The sequence below is a fragment of the Ochotona princeps genome, unplaced genomic scaffold, assembly GCF_030435755.1.
Source record: "Ochotona princeps isolate mOchPri1 unplaced genomic scaffold, mOchPri1.hap1 HAP1_SCAFFOLD_138, whole genome shotgun sequence".
Taxonomy (NCBI): domain Eukaryota; kingdom Metazoa; phylum Chordata; class Mammalia; order Lagomorpha; family Ochotonidae; genus Ochotona; species Ochotona princeps.
In genome coordinates this window covers 242,566-258,785 of record NW_026699349.1, presented here as the reverse complement: position 1 = coordinate 258,785, position 16,220 = coordinate 242,566, and the positions used below count along the sequence as shown (strand labels likewise).

The following is a 16,220-nucleotide window of genomic DNA, read 5'->3' as shown; positions in this document are numbered from 1 at the left end:
TTTTATTACAAAGTCAGATATACAGAGAGGAGGAGAGACAGAGAGGAAGATCCTCCGTCCGATGTTTCACTCCCCAAGTGAGCGCAACAGCCGGTGCTGCTCCGATCCGAAGCCAGGAACCTGGAACCTCCTCCGGGTCTCCCACGCGGGTGCAGGGTCCCGAATCTTTGGGCCTTCCTCGACTGCTTCCCAGGCCACAAGCAGGGAGCTGGATGGAAAGTGGAGCCGCCGGGACCAGAACCAGCGCCCATATGGGATCCCGGGGCGTTCAAGGCGAGGACTTTAGCCGCTAGACCACGCCGCCGGGCCCTAGGAACATTTTTTTTTTTTTAAAGATTTATTTATTTTCATTGGGAAGGCAGATCAGACTTATGGGGAGAAGGAGAGAGAAAGATCTTGCATCCTCTAGTTCATTTCCTAAATGGCCGCAGTGGCACAGGGGAGCCAATCTGAAACCAGGAGCTTCTTCCCAGTCTGTTGTGGGTGCAGGGTCCTAAGGCTTTGGGCCATCTTCTACAGCTTTCCATGGCCACAAGCAGGGAGCTGCGTGAGAAGTGGAGCAGCTGGGACTTGAACTGGTGTGCGTATGGGATCCTGGTGCTTGGAGGTGGAAGATTAGCCACTTGAGCCATAACATCAGATACGCAATATTTGTTTGTTTTTATTTGAGAGTCAGAGTTACAAATAGTGACAGAGAGATCTTCCATCTGCTGGTTCACCCCAAGTGGCTGCTATGGCCACAACTTGACTGGTCCAAAGCCAGAAGCTGGGGGCTTGTTTGTCTGCCCTGTGGGTGCCAGGACCTGAGTAACACAGACAATCCCCTGCTCTCAGGGAGCATTAGCAGGGAGCTGGATGCTCGCCTGTTAAACCACAGTGCCAGCTGAATGCCATAGTTTTTTTTTCTTAAGCAAATACTATTTTTTTTAAAGATTTATTTATTTTTATTGTGAAGTCAGATATACAGAGACAGGAGAGTCAGAAAGGAAGATCTTCCATCCGATGATTCACTCCCCAAGAGACTGCAACGGCTGAAGCTGTACTGATCCGAAGCCAGGAGCCAGGAACTTCCTCCAGGTCTCCCACACGGGTGCAGGGTCCCAAGGCTTTGGGCCGTCCTTGACTGCTTTTCCAGGCCACAAGCAGGGAGCTGGTTGGGAAGCGGGGCCACTGGATTAGAACTGGCGCTTATATGGGATCCCAGCGCATTAGAGGAGAGGACCTTAGCCACTAGCCACCGTGCCAGGCCCTATAGAGTTTGGCTTTTTAAGAGGCAGCGGCTCTCTCTCATCTGCTGATCTCCCTGATGGCTGCTGGGACTGAGGCTGTGTTGGGAGCTACATGCTGGGAAGAGTTCACGGAAAGGATATTAACTCTCCAGGGCACAGTTGTTTTATTAACTGTATCTCAAAACTTTCTTCACCAGTGACACCTGCCAGGCCATCAGAGACTAAGCTCATAGGTGCACGTTTACGCCCATGTCTTAGACCAGGACAAGCTCACAGGTGCACATTTACGCCCATGTCTTAGACCAGGACAAGCTCATAGGTGCACGTTTACGCCCACGTCTTACACACTGATAGCAGGTCCTGCTGGTTGCCTGCTTGGATGGATGGCCTCCTGTGCTGATTGGGGCCTGGGTTGCAGTCTGAGTGTTGCTGGCCCATCAGGAAGGTGCAGCACGAGTGGCCTTCTGCACAGCTTGGCCTTGGTGCCTCAGGCGCCCCCTGAGGGTGGTCCTGGTGTCAGATTGGTGTCCTTGGCGGTACAGCTGGGGTGCTGACTCAGTTGTTCTGGCCTCCTGGGGCAGATGTCTGTGCAGGCCTGTGTGGTTGAGTCCCCAGGGAGGTTTGTGTCAAGGGTGTGGGCTGAGGCAGCTGGGAAGCAGTCATGATTAGCCGTGAGTGGTCACGGCCTGGGTAGGGGCAGCTGAGTGTGAGGAGGGGTCTGTGTGATGCTGGGGTAGCTGCAGGAGCCTGGGATGCAGAGTCGATGGCATCCGGTCGCTGAGGACGGGTGTGAGGGAAGGGCTGTAGTGGTGTCCAGGATCACCACCTGCTCAGCAGGCAGCAGAGGCCGGCCAGCAGACATCTGACCTTGTGCAGCCATTGTGGCCACACTCTGTAGCGAGCAGTGCCTGCCTGAATTTCTGACCCTTGGGAACAGGGAACAGGGCACCTGTTGGGACATTTTGCCTATCTTGTAGTTATTGTGGACTCTGGGGACGTGGAGTTTTGGTGGACTCTATTTTTAGTGTCAATAATTGATGAATGGTGAGGCTAAGGCTGCCTCTGCTTCCTGATGTCACCACACAGTGCTGGGGTTCCTGTTGTGTGTCACACAGGGTCTCTGGTGGGGTCCCTGCTGTCCACAGGCTCAGCCTGCTGCACGTCTTCCCTCAGCGTCTGACAGGTGTGCTGCCCGTGCACTTTGCCCTAGTGCTATTCCTGCCCAGAGCGGAGGTGTCGCATTTGTGCTTGGGCAGAGTCTTGGCTGTCTGGACAGCAGAGAGAGGATTTGGTAAATTCATTCCTCTCTCCCTCCTTTTCCTGTTCTTTTCATTTTCCTGCCAGTTTTTCTTCCCTCCCTCCTTTTGTTTTGGCAGAGAAGTGGTCTGCCTGTTCACTTCCCAAGTGCTCAGGGTGGGCCAGCCTGGCAGACTGAAGTCAGCACTGGGACGTCCTGTGTCTGCTGTGCGGGTGGCGTGGGCAGGACCCAGGACTGGGACGTCCTTCCGTGTCTGCTGTGCGGGTGGCGTGGGCAGGACCCAGGACTGGGACGTCCTTCCGTGTCTGCTGTGCGGGTGGCGTTGGCAGGACCCAGGACTGGGACGTCCTTCCGTGTCTGCTGTGCGGGTGGCGTGGGCAGGACCCAGGACTGGGACGTCCTTCCGTGTCTGCTGTGCGGGTGGCGTTGGCAGGACCCAGGACTGGGACGTCCTTCCGTGTCTGCTGTGCGGGTGGCGTGGGCAGGACCCAGGACTGGGACGTCCTTCCTTGTCTGCTGTGCGGGTGGCGTGGGCAGGACCCAGGACTGGGACGTCCTTCCGTGTCTGCTGTGCGGGTGGCGTGGGCAGGACCCAGGACTGGGACGTCCTTCCGTGTCTGCTGTGCGGGTGGCTTGGGCAGGACCCAGGACTGGGACGTCCTTCCGTGTCTGCTGTGCGGGTGGCTTGGGCAGGACCCAGGACTGGGACGTCCTTCCGTGTCTGCTGTGCGGGTGGCTTGGGCAGGACCCAGGACTGGGACGTCCTTCCGTGTCTGCTGTGCGGGTGGCTTGGGCAGGACCCAGGACTGGGACGTCCTTCCGTGTCTGCTGTGCGGGTGGCGTTGGCAGGACCCAGGACTGGGACGTCCTTCCGTGTCTGCTGTGCGGGTGGCTTGGGCAGGACCCAGGACTGGGACGTCCTTCCGTGTCTGCTGTGCGGGTGGCGTTGGCAGGACCCAGGACTGGGACGTCCTTCCGTGTCTGCTGTGCGGGTGGCGTTGGCAGGACCCAGGACTGGGACGTCCTTCCGTGTCTGCTGTGCGGGTGGCGTTGGCAGGACCCAGGACTGGGACGTCCTTCCGTGTCTGCTGTGCGGGTGGCGTGGGCAGGACCCAGGACTGGGACGTCCTTCCGTGTCTGCTGTGCGGGTGGCGTTGGCAGGACCCAGGACTGGGACGTCCTTCCGTGTCTGCTGTGCGGGTGGTGTGGGCAGGACCCAGGACTGGGACGTCCTTCTGTGTCTGCTGTGCAGGTGGCTTGGGCAGGACCCAGGACTGGGACGTCCTTCTGTGTCTGCTGTGCAGGTGGCGTGGGCAGGACCCAGGACTTTACCTAATGTGTGCTGCCTCCCAGGGTGTGGTGGGAAGCTGCAATGAGGAATGGAGCACCTGGGCTCCAAGATGGGATGAGGCCATCCCAGTCGTGGCTTCCTGTGGCCGCTGGGCTCACCTGGCCTTGTCTGGGCTGCCTGCTTGGAGAAGGCGTGTTGGCAGCCATGCCAGTTGCCTTGAGGGTCCTGGCTGACAGCTTTCCTTTCTTTCTGGCAGGCAGTTCCAGCAAAGGGGGAGGTGAAGCAGGAAGGCTGCATGAAAACGGAGCTGCTGGGAGAAGGTAAGGCAGCGCCTCCTGCTACACAGGTGCCTGCGCCCCGTCTCCTGGTCTGTCTGACCCAGATTCTGACGTGTTTACTTACCTTGGTCGTTTCTTGACTGCTAAGAAATGAGCACATGTGCGCTCGGTGCACGGTGTTTCCTGCCAGAATCCACGGAGGAGTCCAGGAGAGTGAAACAGGCTGCCTGATGGGTTCATGCTCACGACACGCAGTGAGCATGCCCCTGGCTGGGGGAGGACACTGGACCAGGCCACACAGACTCCACAGTGCAGTGTCTGAAGCCAGAGGCTGAGCAGGCAGGGAAGAGATGGAAGAAGTGCTGGACAGTGTCCAAGAGGCTTCTACAGGGGGTGCCTACATGCAGTGTGTACACGGAGTGTGTACAGGGAGTATCTACATGGAGTGTGTACAGGGGTTGTCTACAGGGAGTGTCTACAGGAGGTGTTAGGGGATTTGTACAAGGAGTGTGTACAGGGGATGTCTTCATAGTGTGTCTACATGGAGTGTGTACAGGGGGTGTCTACACGGAGTGTCTACAGGGGATGTTTTCACGGTGTGTCTACATGGAGTGTGTACAGGGGTGTCTATAGGGAATGTGTACAGGGGGTGTCTACAGGGAGTATCTACATGGAGTGTCTACATGGAATGTGTACAGGGAGTGTCTACAGTGAGTGTCTACACGGTGTGTCTACATGGGATGCCTTCACGGGTGTCTACATGGAGTATGTACACGGAGTGTGTCTATACAGAGTGTCTACAGGGGATGTCTTCACATTGTGTCTACATGGAGTGTGTACATGGAGTGTCTACAGTGAGTGTCTGCACTGAGTGTCTACAGGGGATGTCTTCACGGTGTGTCTACATGGAGTGTGTATAGGGAGTATCTACACAGAGTGTCTACAGGGGATGTTTTCACTTTGTGTCTACATGGAGGGTGTACAGGGGGTGTCTACACAGAGTGTCTACAGGGGATGTCTTCACGGTGTGTCTACATGGAGTGTGTACAGGGGGTGTCTACATGGAATGTGTACAAGGAGTGTGTACAGGGAATGTGTACAGGGAGTGTGTACAGGGGGTGTCTACACGGTGTGTCTACATGGAGTGTGTGCAGGGAGTGTCCATAGGGGGTGTCCCAAGCCATCGAGCTGTCCTGCACTGACTTCCGTGGTTCCTTACTGGGAGCTGGTTGGAAAGTAGAGCAGCCTTGCCCAGCGAATCCCTCAGGGCCTGTCCAGTGCTGGCCCCACCAGGCTCTGGGTGTGTGTCCTGTCTCCTGCTCAGCTTGTGGCTTGTCTTTCTGACTGCATGTATGCAGCATGTCTCTCAGGACCTACGTCTGTTTTCTTTTCTGCCCTCCATGGAACTAGACGTCCTCTTCAGGCCTCCATGAACTGGCTGGCATGTCCCCCATGTGCATCTGGGCATGCTGTTCGCTGCACAGGCCTCAGCAACTGTGGAGACCCAGTTCTAACACATGCACTCTGTATTTAGACCACATATGCTGTGATTTTCACAGATCTGAGTCCAGTGATCCAGTTAGGGGGACGGCAGAGAAACTCATCTAAGGTGACCCTAATCTGACTCCTGTGTGTGCCAGCCAGTGCGGGATCGGGCTCAGTCCATCCGCCATGTCAGCCTACACACACACTGGTGGCTGCAGTCACCTGGTCAGTTCTGTTCCAGCCCCATCTTATGTACCAACAATTGGATGTTGAGGCCCAGCCCAACCTTGCTCACCACACACTTGGCCCTCATAAAAACCAGTGGGAACTGCAGCCTAGTTGGACTCCCAATAACTCCCACCAGGCCTTCCCCCAGCTCTGGTTCCCATATCCCATTCTACTCTTGTGTACACCAGCGGGCTCTACAGCCTATCTCAACTCGATCAGCCCCACTGTCCAGGCCACACTGGTGCGAGTGGTGCTACTGCCTGTCCAGACAGGCCTGCCTCCAGCCCCTGTTCTCATACATCCGAGGGGTGCCCACCGTTTATCTACTAGGCCCGCTCTCAGTCCTGGCTCTTGCACTTCTCCGATGGTTCTGTGGTCTAGCCTGAATGCTCCAGACCCAGCGTTTGCCAGTTGATGCTGTGGCGGTGTCCAACCAGCCTGCACTTATTCTGGCTCGTGCATGCACAGCAGATACAGACTAACCCAGCTACATGCAGGCCAACAGGTGCTGTAGCCCTGCCCAGCCTGGTCTGCCCCCAGTCTGCCAGCTTCCTGGTCACCAGCGGAAGCAGTGGTCTGGCAGGGGAACTCTCACTGCTCCCCTGCTGGGCTTGTCCTCCATTCTGGGTCTTACATGTGCTGGTGGGAGCTGAGGCCCAGTCTGGCATGGCCTGCCTCATATCAGCATTCCCCGGTGGGTGCTGCAGCCTGGCCTGGCCCCAACTGCCCCCAGTTCCAGCTCATGCTGATGGGTGCTACAGCCTGGCCCAGCCCAGCCAGGCCCCAGTTCCAGCTCATGCTGGTGTTTGCTACAGCCTAGCCCAGCCCAGCCAGGCCCCAGTTCCAGCTCATGCTGGTGGGTGCTGCAGCCTAGCCTAGCCCAAACTGCCCCCAGTTCCAGCTCAAGCTGGTAGGTGCTGAAGCCTGGCCCAGCCCGGCTAGCCCCCAGTCCCAGCCCTGATGTGAACTGGCTGGTGTTGTGGCCCAATAGGTCTGTCCTGTACCCCATCCTGGTTCTCATATCTGCCAGTGGGTGCTATGAGTTGACCCAGCCTGGCCTGCGTCCATACCTAAGCCACACGTGTGCCAGAGGATACTATAACCTGGCCTAGTCTCGGCTTCCCCCAGCCTTGATTTCTTGCGCTTACCTGCAGGGACTGTGTCCTGACTTAGGAGTTCCCCAAGCTCCTCTTTCAGGTCTCCTCCCAGTGGCAGATCTTTCGCACACCTGTGGACTCTTGGCCCAGCCTGACTTGGCCCACCTCCTGTCCTGGCAGGTACAGACACAGCATCCTTGCCCGACTGGCCCACACCCATTCCAGTTCTTATTGTTGGATGCTACAACCCAGCCCAGCCTGGTCCCCCCGCAGGTCCGGCTCTCATAGATCAGTGGGAGCTGAGACCTAGCCCAGTCTGTCCTATACCTGCTCTATCTCCCACATGCACTGGCAGCCTAGCCCAGTCTGTCCTATTCCTGCTCTGGCTCCCACGTGCACTGGCAGCCTAGCCCAGTCTGGTATACCCCAGACCCGGTCCATAGCCATCCCGAGGGATGCTGCAGCCATGTCTAGCTCAGTCAGCTGCCCCCATTCTGGCTCTTGCTCTCTCTGATGGGACCCACAGTCCAGTTAGGACATCCGCTTAGTTCTCAACCAGGCTTGCTCTCAACCACAGATCTTGCATGTGCTGGTGGATGCTCCAACTCAGCCCTGCATAACCCGTTGCCTGTCTTGGCTTTTGTCATCACATACTGCAGCCTGGCCTTGTTCAGCCTGCCTCCATGCCCCCTGTTGTAAACTCTCCTTGCCAGGTGCTGCAGCCTAGCCCTGCCCAGTCCACCCTCAAACCTGGCTTTCATGCAGACCAGAAAGTGTGATATCCTAGCCTAGACCTGCATGGCCCACACCCCGTCCTGGTTCCCATGCAAGCCAGTATGCCCTGCCTGGTGCACACTCCCAGAGTGAACCTACACATCTGCTGACAAGCAGAGCAGCCCTGCTTGCCTCACAGGCCACTGGCAGGGGGTTCCCCAAGTCCCCCCACCATGCCACTCCCAGACCCAAATCTCATGCAGTCCAACAGGTGGTAGGCCCTTACCTGGCACAGTCTGCTTCCCTAGTGTCTGCCTTTGTGTGTGCTGTTGGATGTTGATGCCTGGCCCAGCTCCATACTGAATTCTCGGGTGTGCTTGCGGGTGCTGCAGCCTGAACCAGACTGGCCTGTTTCCGAACCCAGTGCCCATGAATGTTGGTGAGTTCCATGGTCATGCCTAGCTCAGCCCGTCACCAGCCCAGGCAGTCCCTCAGGGGTGAGCTCATGATCCCTTCAGTCCTCTTGTTAGCTGGTTAGTGTCATGGCCCAGCCTGACGTGGCCCAGCCCCTGCCCTGACACTGGCAAGTACTCTGGTCAAACCCTTTCCGGCAGGCCCCTCAGTCATGGCTTTTGTACGTGTCAGTGGGTGATTGTCGATACCAACCAGCCCAGCTCAGGTCTCCCACATGAGCAGGTGTATTGGTTTGGCCTCAAAAGGTCCTCTGGTTTCCCTCCTCTAAACCACCCAGTCTCAGCCCACTTGTTTACCTGCAAGTGCAGTAGCCTGGTTGGTGTAAGTCCCAGCTCACCTGTCATGTTCTCCCTCAGCAGTCCTCCCTCCCACACATCTCAGACCTGCTTCCCTGAGCAGTCCACAGCCTCCCATTCCCAGATCCCCATGTCCGGTCCTCTAGCAGCATGCCATGCCACCCTGGAGCCCTACCTGCCTAACCAGGACCCACACAAGCAGTCTCTCTGCCTTCCTGCAGGCATCTGCACTCCACATAGCTTAAAAAAAAGAATCAGCAGCTATGCTGACATGTTGATCTAGTTAATGTAGACTTGGCATTCCCCAGGGTGCCTGCCAGCTCCTGGCTGCTTCTCTGCCAGCGGTATGACACTTGTCCAGGTAGTGCACCACAGGCCGTGGCCTGGAGCTAGGCAGTTCTGTATGTACTTTAGCTGTCAGTCTTTGATTGGATATATGGTCATCAAATATTTTCTTCCAGCCTGTGCTTTAAAAAAAAAAAAAGATTAATTTTATTTATTTGAAAGATGAAGTGAGAGACAAAGAGAAATCCTTGATTTATTGGTCACTGCCCAAATGGCTGCAGTGGCTAGGGCTGAGCCTGGAACTACATCTGGCATTTTTGCTGTTTCCCCAGGGCACTTGCAGGGTGCTCAATCAGAAGTGGAATAGCTGTGGGCATGACGCAGTAGGCTAGTGGCTAAAGTCCTCATCTTGAACACACTAGGATCCCACATGGGCACTGGTTCTAATCCTGGCATCCCCGCTTCCCATCCAGCTCCCTGCTTGTGGCCTGGGAAAGCAGTTGAGGACGGCCCAAAGCCTTGGAACCCTGCACCCACGTGGGAGACCTGGAGGAAGTTCCTGGCTCCTGGTTTTAGATAGGCGCAGCTCTGGCCGTTGTGGCCACTTGGGGAGTGAATCTCTGGAGGGAAGATCTTCCTCTGTGTCTCTCCTCTCTGTATATCTGACTTTGTAATAAAAATAAATAAATCTTAAAAGAAAAAAAAAGGAACAGCTGAGACTTGAACTGCTGATGCCCATTTGGGATTGAGCACACTGTACCACAATGCCAAGGGTGTTGGTTGATCCGAAGCCAGGAGCCAGGAGTTTTTTTCAATCCGCCCATGCAGGTGCAGGGTCCCAAGGACTTGGGCCGTCTTCCACTGCTTTCCCAGGCCACAGGTAGAGAGCTGGAAGGGAAGCGGGGCTGCTGGGACACGAACTGGCACCCATATGGGATCCCGGCCTGTTCAAGGTGAGGACTACTGTGCCGGGCCGTAAATAAATCCTTTTTTTTTTTTTTTTTTTTTTTTTTAAAGAGAATGCCATTGAATCAATTGTTTGGCAGAGATTTGACAGCTTTGTGGTTTATTTCTTCTGCTTGTGTTTTTTGGTTTGCTGACTTGCTGTGTGGGCTGTGTTGGTGGCGGAGAGGGCCGGCACAGCGCTGGGCTTAGGTGCCACCTGCGTAACATTTCTTCCTCAGCAGTCCAAGGGAAACGGTTCCCTTGGGCTCTTTCTGGCTGTTTCTTGAGATTGCTGCATTCACTCAGAGTGTGGCCAGTACACCTGTCAAGTTCCCTGTACTGTTCGTATGAGTTTGGCCTGCCACCTGCAGTCCCTCTTGAACCTGGCTGAGGGTAGGTCCTGCGACGTGAGTCGCGGCATTCTGTCTCTGTCAGTTGTACAGCCTGGCCATCGTTGATGGCATGCGGAGCCAACCTGCTCTCTGGAGAAAGTGTGGAAGGACCAGCCGCTCTGTGTCTGCGCTCCGTCTGCTCTTGTCAAGGCACTTACAAAGCCATCTGCATTTCCTGCCGGCTCTGCTTGTCCAAGCAGTTCACTGCTAGAGCTAATGCTTAAGAAGTATGAAATGTTGGTCTGACTATAAAAGGGAAAAAAAGGTTTGCTTTAAAGGTTTGTTTTGCTAGTTGAAAGGCAGAGTTACAGAGTGGGGAGTGAGAGAAACAAGGACGGACAGAGGTTTTTCATCTGGTTGTTTACTCCCCAGCTGACTTCAGCACCCAGGCTCAGTTAGGCAGAAGACAGGACCTGGGGCACCCTCTGGTCTCCGCTCCGCTGCTTTCCCAGGTGCATGAATGGGAGCTGGGTCAGAAATGGAGCAGCTGGGACTTAGACTGGTGCTCATATGAGAAGCCGGCACTGTGCCCCGGTGTCGGCCCCTGAAAAGCTTTCCCAGCAGTTGTGATTCTTGCTTGGGGGTTACAGGAGGCTGGCACTGCGCCCCAGTGTCGGCCCCTGAAAGTTTTCCCCAGTAGTTTTGACTCTTGCCTGGGAGTGGTGTTACTGGAGGGTGGGCACCGCCAGCTGGTGATGTGTGTTCTTCTCCTTCACAGACGTCCCCATGGCTGCCGATGAGGGCTCAGTAGAGAGGCAGACGGGAGAGGCCCACATGGCCGCCGACGGTGAAGCCAACGGCTCCTGTGCAAAGAGTGGCGACAGCAGCCCCCCGAGTGCAGCCAAGCATGCCCAGGAGGGCACAGAGGGCAGCCCGCAGGACAGCCTCAGTCAAGCTCCCCGCATAGCGGAGAATGGCGTCTCAGAGAGGGCCGTGGAGCCAGGGAGGCCGAACCATGTCCCGGCTGATGACTTCGTGCAGACTTCGGTCGTTGGCAGCAACGGCTACTTCCTAACTCAGCCGGCCCTGCAGGGCCAGCCCATGAGGACTAGCAGCTCTTTGGCCTCCTCACTTCCTGGCCATGCTGCCAAGACGCTCCCTGGAGGGGCTGGCAAAGGCAGGACTCCAAGTGCTTTTCCTCAGACACCAGCCCCAGCGGCAGCCATGCCTGGGGATGGGGGCACGGACATGGAGGACAGGAAGCCCCCTGCCCCTGGCACCGATGTCAAGGTGCACAGGGCACGCAAGACCATGCCGAAATCCATCCCAGGCCTGGTAATTCTGCACCTCTTCTTGCCGTCGTTGTCTGACTACCCTTTGGTCTCCTGTGGGGGCAGACAGACATCTGTGGGTGAATGAGCAGGGCCCGGCAGGTGGGCATCGTGGGGCTGAGAGCAGCTCTGTGCTCAGGCCTCCTGCAGCATGGATGGTGCTGGTGAAGCTTGTCCACGCCTCTGTGGGCTCTGCTTTCCTGGCTGGGTCTTGCAAGGGCACCACCAGGCAGTGCGAGCAGTGAGGTGGGTCAAGGCCTAGAGCTGCAGAGGCCCACCCTGGGGTGCATTTGTGCTCCTGCTCCTCCGTGGCCCTTCCTGCTGCTCTTCCAGGTGCTATGGGCATGGTGGGTGCTCCTGGGAGCTGCGTGGGGGCCCTTGGAGGCTGTGGCCTACCCTGTCAGTGGAGTGGCTCTGCTGCCCTGTGGGACGGCTAGATGTGTCCCAGGTTCTGCTTCCCCTCGCATGGCTGCGGCCTTCTGCCGTGTTGGTCAGCTGTCTCTGTCCCCTTGCACAGCTGCAGCCTTCTGCCATGTTGGTCAGCTATCTGTGTCCTTGCTGCCTGCGTCCCCTCGCGTCGCTGCAGCAACATGTCATGTTGGTCAGCTGTCTGTGTCCTTGCTGTCTGTTACGTACGTGGGTGTGCTTTTTGCGCAGTCTCTGAAGCGTGAAGAAAAGTTGTTCCATTTGGTTTTTTGGTTCTGCACACACTGCTCTGTGTCGGTCCCAGTTGGGCCCCTGCTGTCCATGGGCTTTGGTCTTCTCTGTGTTGACTTCCTTGCCCCCCTGCATGCTGTCTTCTGTGTTTTCCTGGCAGGGAGGACATTTAGTTTTCTGAAGCTGTTTCCATTGATTGTTGGGTAATGGTGTGTGCCCTGTGCAGCTGGACTGCTGGTTGCCATGGTGGGTGCCCTGTGCGGCTGGACTACTAGCTGCTGGCCCCTGGCATGCAGTGCGCCCTCCTCAGAGTTCCTCAGAGCCACCAAGCCTTCTAGCCAAGACAGGCACCTCACCCTGGTGCTGGATCACAGATCCCTCTGCTGATTTGGCCAGGCTAGCTTGGCTTCAAAGTTTTGCACTGTTTTTCTTACATGTTGAAACTTTATCTTACTACTTTATTTTTGAAATGTAAAGAAATGTTTATGTATTTACAGAGTTAGAGATCCACTCATTGGTTCACTTCCTGTGTGGTTGTGACAGTCAGGGCTGGGCTTATCTGGAGCCAGGATCCAGGAGCTTCCTTGAGTCTCCCATGTGGACCAGGGCATGTGTGCCTTAGTCATCCTCTGCTGCTCCCCCAGGTCGTTAGCCAAAGGTGCATTGATGTGAGGCAGCCAGGACTCCACCTGCTATCCACATGGGATTTGGGCAGCTTAGCGTGTGGCCCACTTGTGCCTGCTACTCTCACCTGTGACATCTGGATGTACCTTGTGGCCCCAGTCCCACGTGTGGGCACCTTTCTCCTCACCCACTGCGGAGATGTCCAGCACCTTGAGGAATTGTCATTTGTGTCCATGTTTCCAAAAGACACATAACAGAAAATTGATCTTTTTTTTTAAGGTTTATTGATTTTTATTGGAAAGTCAGATATCTATATCTGTATCGATATCGATATCTATATCTATATCGATATAGATATATCGATATAGATATATATATAAAGAGAGAGATTGGAGGAGAGGCAGACAGGAAGATCTTCCATCTGATAATTCACTCCCCAAGTGAGTGCAACAGCTAGAGCTGAGCCAATCTGAATCCAGGAGCCAGGAGCTCTTCCAGGTCTCCCATGTGGGTGCAGGGTCCCAAGCTTTGGGCTATCCTCGACTGCTTTCCCAGGCCACAGGCAGGGAGGTGGATGGGAAATGGGGCCGCTGGGATTAGAACCAACACCCATATGGGATCCCGGTGCTTTCAAGGTGAAGACTGCAGCTGCTAGGCCACCGCGCCGGGCCCAAAAAATTAATCTTTTTTAAGTTTACGTACTCCTGTGAAGGGCGGATTAACAAGAAGGATGGAGAGAAGAGAGAGAGAAAGAGATTACACTCTACTGGTGCTCTCTGCATGTGGCCTCAAAGGCTGTGACTGGGCCAGGCTGCAGCCTGGGGCCAGCACCTCCTCTAGGTCAGTCCATGGGGGGCAGGGCTCCACACCCCAGAGCACCATGTGCATCAGCTGGGAGCTTGGCTGGAAACTGAGCCTGCATGCTGAAGGCTTGTGTGCGTGTCTGCTCCCCAAGAAATCGTCCTCAACACAACCACCAATGCTGTTGTTGTGCAGCCATGGCCACCATTCGTCTTGGGAAGTTTCTGACCTTTCCCAGCATTCCTGCCCAGTAGACTTTGACAACTTGTAGGCTTAGTTGGTTTGTGACCTCTGACTGCACATGTGTTGCAGCAAAGCAGCACCAACTGAGTGCTGCTGCACGTGTGTGCAGGCCCCGTTCACCATGTCCTGTCATGGGCGTGTGGCCGCACGTCACCGCAGTGTCAGGGTGCTGCTGCACGTGTGTGCAGGCCCTGTTCACATGTCCTGTTGTGGGCATGTGGCCGCACGTCACCGCAGTGTTAGGGTGCTGCTGCACGTGTGTGCAGGCCCTGTTTAGCATGTCCTGTCATGGGTGTGTGGCCGCACGTCACCGCAGTGTTAGGGTGCTGCTGCACGTGTGTGCAGGCCCCGTTCACCATGTCCTGTCATGGGCGTGTGGCCGCACGTCACCGCAGTGTCAGGGTGCTGCTGCACGTGTGTGCAGGCCCTGTTCACATGTCCTGTCATGGGCATGTGGCCGCACGTCACCGCAGTGTTAGGGTGCTGCTGCACGTGTGTGCAGGCCCTGTTTAGCATGTCCTGTCATGGGTGTGTGGCCGCACGTCACCGCAGTGTCAGGGTGCTGCTGCACGTGTGTGCAGGCCCTGTTTAGCATGTCCTGTCATGGGTGTGTGGCCGCACGTCACTGCAGTGTCAGGGTGCTGCTGCACGTGTGTGCAGGCCCTGTTCACATGTCCTGTTGTGGGCATGTGGCCGCACGTCACCGCAGTGTTAGGGTGCTGCTGCATGTGTGTGCAGGCCCCGTTCACCATGTCCTGTCATGGGCTGTGGCCGCACGTCACTGCAGTGTCAGGGTGCTGCTGCATGTGTGTGCAGGCCCCGTTCAGCATGTCCTGTCATGGGTGTGTGGCCGCACGTCACTGCAGTGTCAGGGTGCTGCTGCATGTGTGTGCAGGCCCCGTTTAGCATGTCCTGTCATGGGTGTGTGGCCGCACGTCACTGCAGTGTCAGGGTGCTGCTGCATGTGTGTGCAGGCCCCGTTTAGCATGTCCTGTCATGGGTGTGTGGCCGCACGTCACTGCAGTGTCAGGGTGCTGCTGCATGTGTGTGCAGGCCCCGTTTAGCATGTCCTGTCATGGGTGTGTGGCCGCACGTCACTGCAGTGTCAGGGTGCTACTCTATGTACGTGGTCACACGGGTGCGTTTTTGATGCCGTTTCATGGCGTGGAAGAAGTGCAACTGTGGGCTTGCTGGTTTTGAGGTGCCAGCCTGCCGTGGCCCCCAGCAGTGCTTGCTGGTTCATCTCACCAGGCTCCCTCTGTTGTGTCGTACAGGGTGGAGCTCATTGCAGTTTCAGTGTGTCTTTTCTTGTTAATTAGTGATGTTGAACATCATCTAAACAAGTTTTTGAAGACTTACTTATTTGAAAGAGTTACTGAGAAAAAGAGGGAGAGCCAGAGTATGGGAGATCTTCATCTGCCGCCTGATGCCCAACTGGCTGTTTAGGGCGTGTTGGGCCAGGCTCACGTGGCTCTCCCACATGGATAGGGCACCGATGTCCTTGTGCTGTCGTCACTTGCCTCCCCACGTGTTGGCAGGGAGCTGGTCTGAAGCTCAAACTTGGCCTGCTAGGAGATGGTTGCCTTTTTAGCAGTGGCTTAACTCTCTGTACATGACACTGATTCCCGGTTCTCATGCCTCATAGAAGTGTGTACTGAGCCCTTTGCTTAGTTTTTCAGTCCAATTGGGCTGTTGTTGAGTTGCAGGCCTCTGTATTTCCCTTTGTGGTTGTGGGGCCTACTGATAGTTTCTTCTGACACACAGAGTTTTCATTTGGATGAAGTCTCATTGATCTGATGGTTCCTTCGTTGCTGGTGTTGTGTGACGAGCAGGGCATGGTGAGCGGTCCGGGGCTGTGATGCTGTGCCCTGTGGCTTCTGGACCACTCTTTTTTTTTTTTTTAATAAGATTTATTTTATTGGAAAGGCAGATATACAGAGAGGAGGAGAAACAGAGAGGAAGATCTTCTGTCTGATGATTCACTCCCCAAGTGGCCACAGCGGCCGGTGCTGTGCCGATCTGGAGCCAGGAGCCAGGAACTTCTTTCCGGGTCTCCCATGCGGGTGCAGGGTCCCAAGGCTTTGGGCCGTCCTCGACTGCTTTCCCAGGCCACAAGTAGGGAGATGGATGGGAAGTGGAGCAGCCCGAATGGGATCCTGTTGCAAGGGGAAAGTTAGCCAATTGAGCCATTGTGCCTGGGCCTTAGCGGTAGTGTTTATTATGCAGGTCAGGGCTTGGTAAAGGTTTCTGCAGCAAGTCCATCATCTGAGGACAGCTAGGCACATAGGCCAGGTGCTCCGTGGCACCAGCATCGTGAAGGTGGTGGGAAGTGGTGGGGAAGCCGAGTGTTTGGGGCTGCGTGTCTCCATGCCCCTTCCGGGTGGAGTGGCCTTGCTGTCCTGAATTGTGTTTGTTTTGAAGCTTGCAGCCAGTAAGGATGCCAGAGATGTCCGCGTAGCTGGAGACCCCAAGGCTATGAAGGAGGAGGTCAGCAAGAGCATCTCTGACATGGGACGACAGCCACTTCTGCCTCCCTTCCAGACCCTTCATCAGTCACTACCTCAGAACCAGTGCTACATGGCCACCACCAAGTCGCAGACAGGTAAGGGCAAGGCCGCCGCGGCTGCATGCGCTGCTGTGTGACTCTGCTTG

General features: G+C 56.0%; 1 protein-coding gene across 5 annotated transcripts in view; it reads left to right on the top strand.

Annotated features, from left to right (window-relative positions):
* Nucleotides 1-16,220, top strand: part of EHMT1 (euchromatic histone lysine methyltransferase 1) — a 97,994-nt gene that overhangs the window by 20,693 nt on the left and 61,081 nt on the right. For all 5 annotated transcript variants that reach the window (XM_058659734.1, XM_058659731.1, XM_058659732.1 and 2 more), the window contains exons 2-4: nucleotides 4,035-4,098; nucleotides 10,691-11,247; nucleotides 15,990-16,170. In XM_058659734.1, coding sequence (XP_058515717.1) covers nucleotides 4,035-4,098; nucleotides 10,691-11,247; nucleotides 15,990-16,170 — 802 coding nt within the window. The remainder of the gene's footprint in view (nucleotides 1-4,034; nucleotides 4,099-10,690; nucleotides 11,248-15,989; nucleotides 16,171-16,220) is intronic.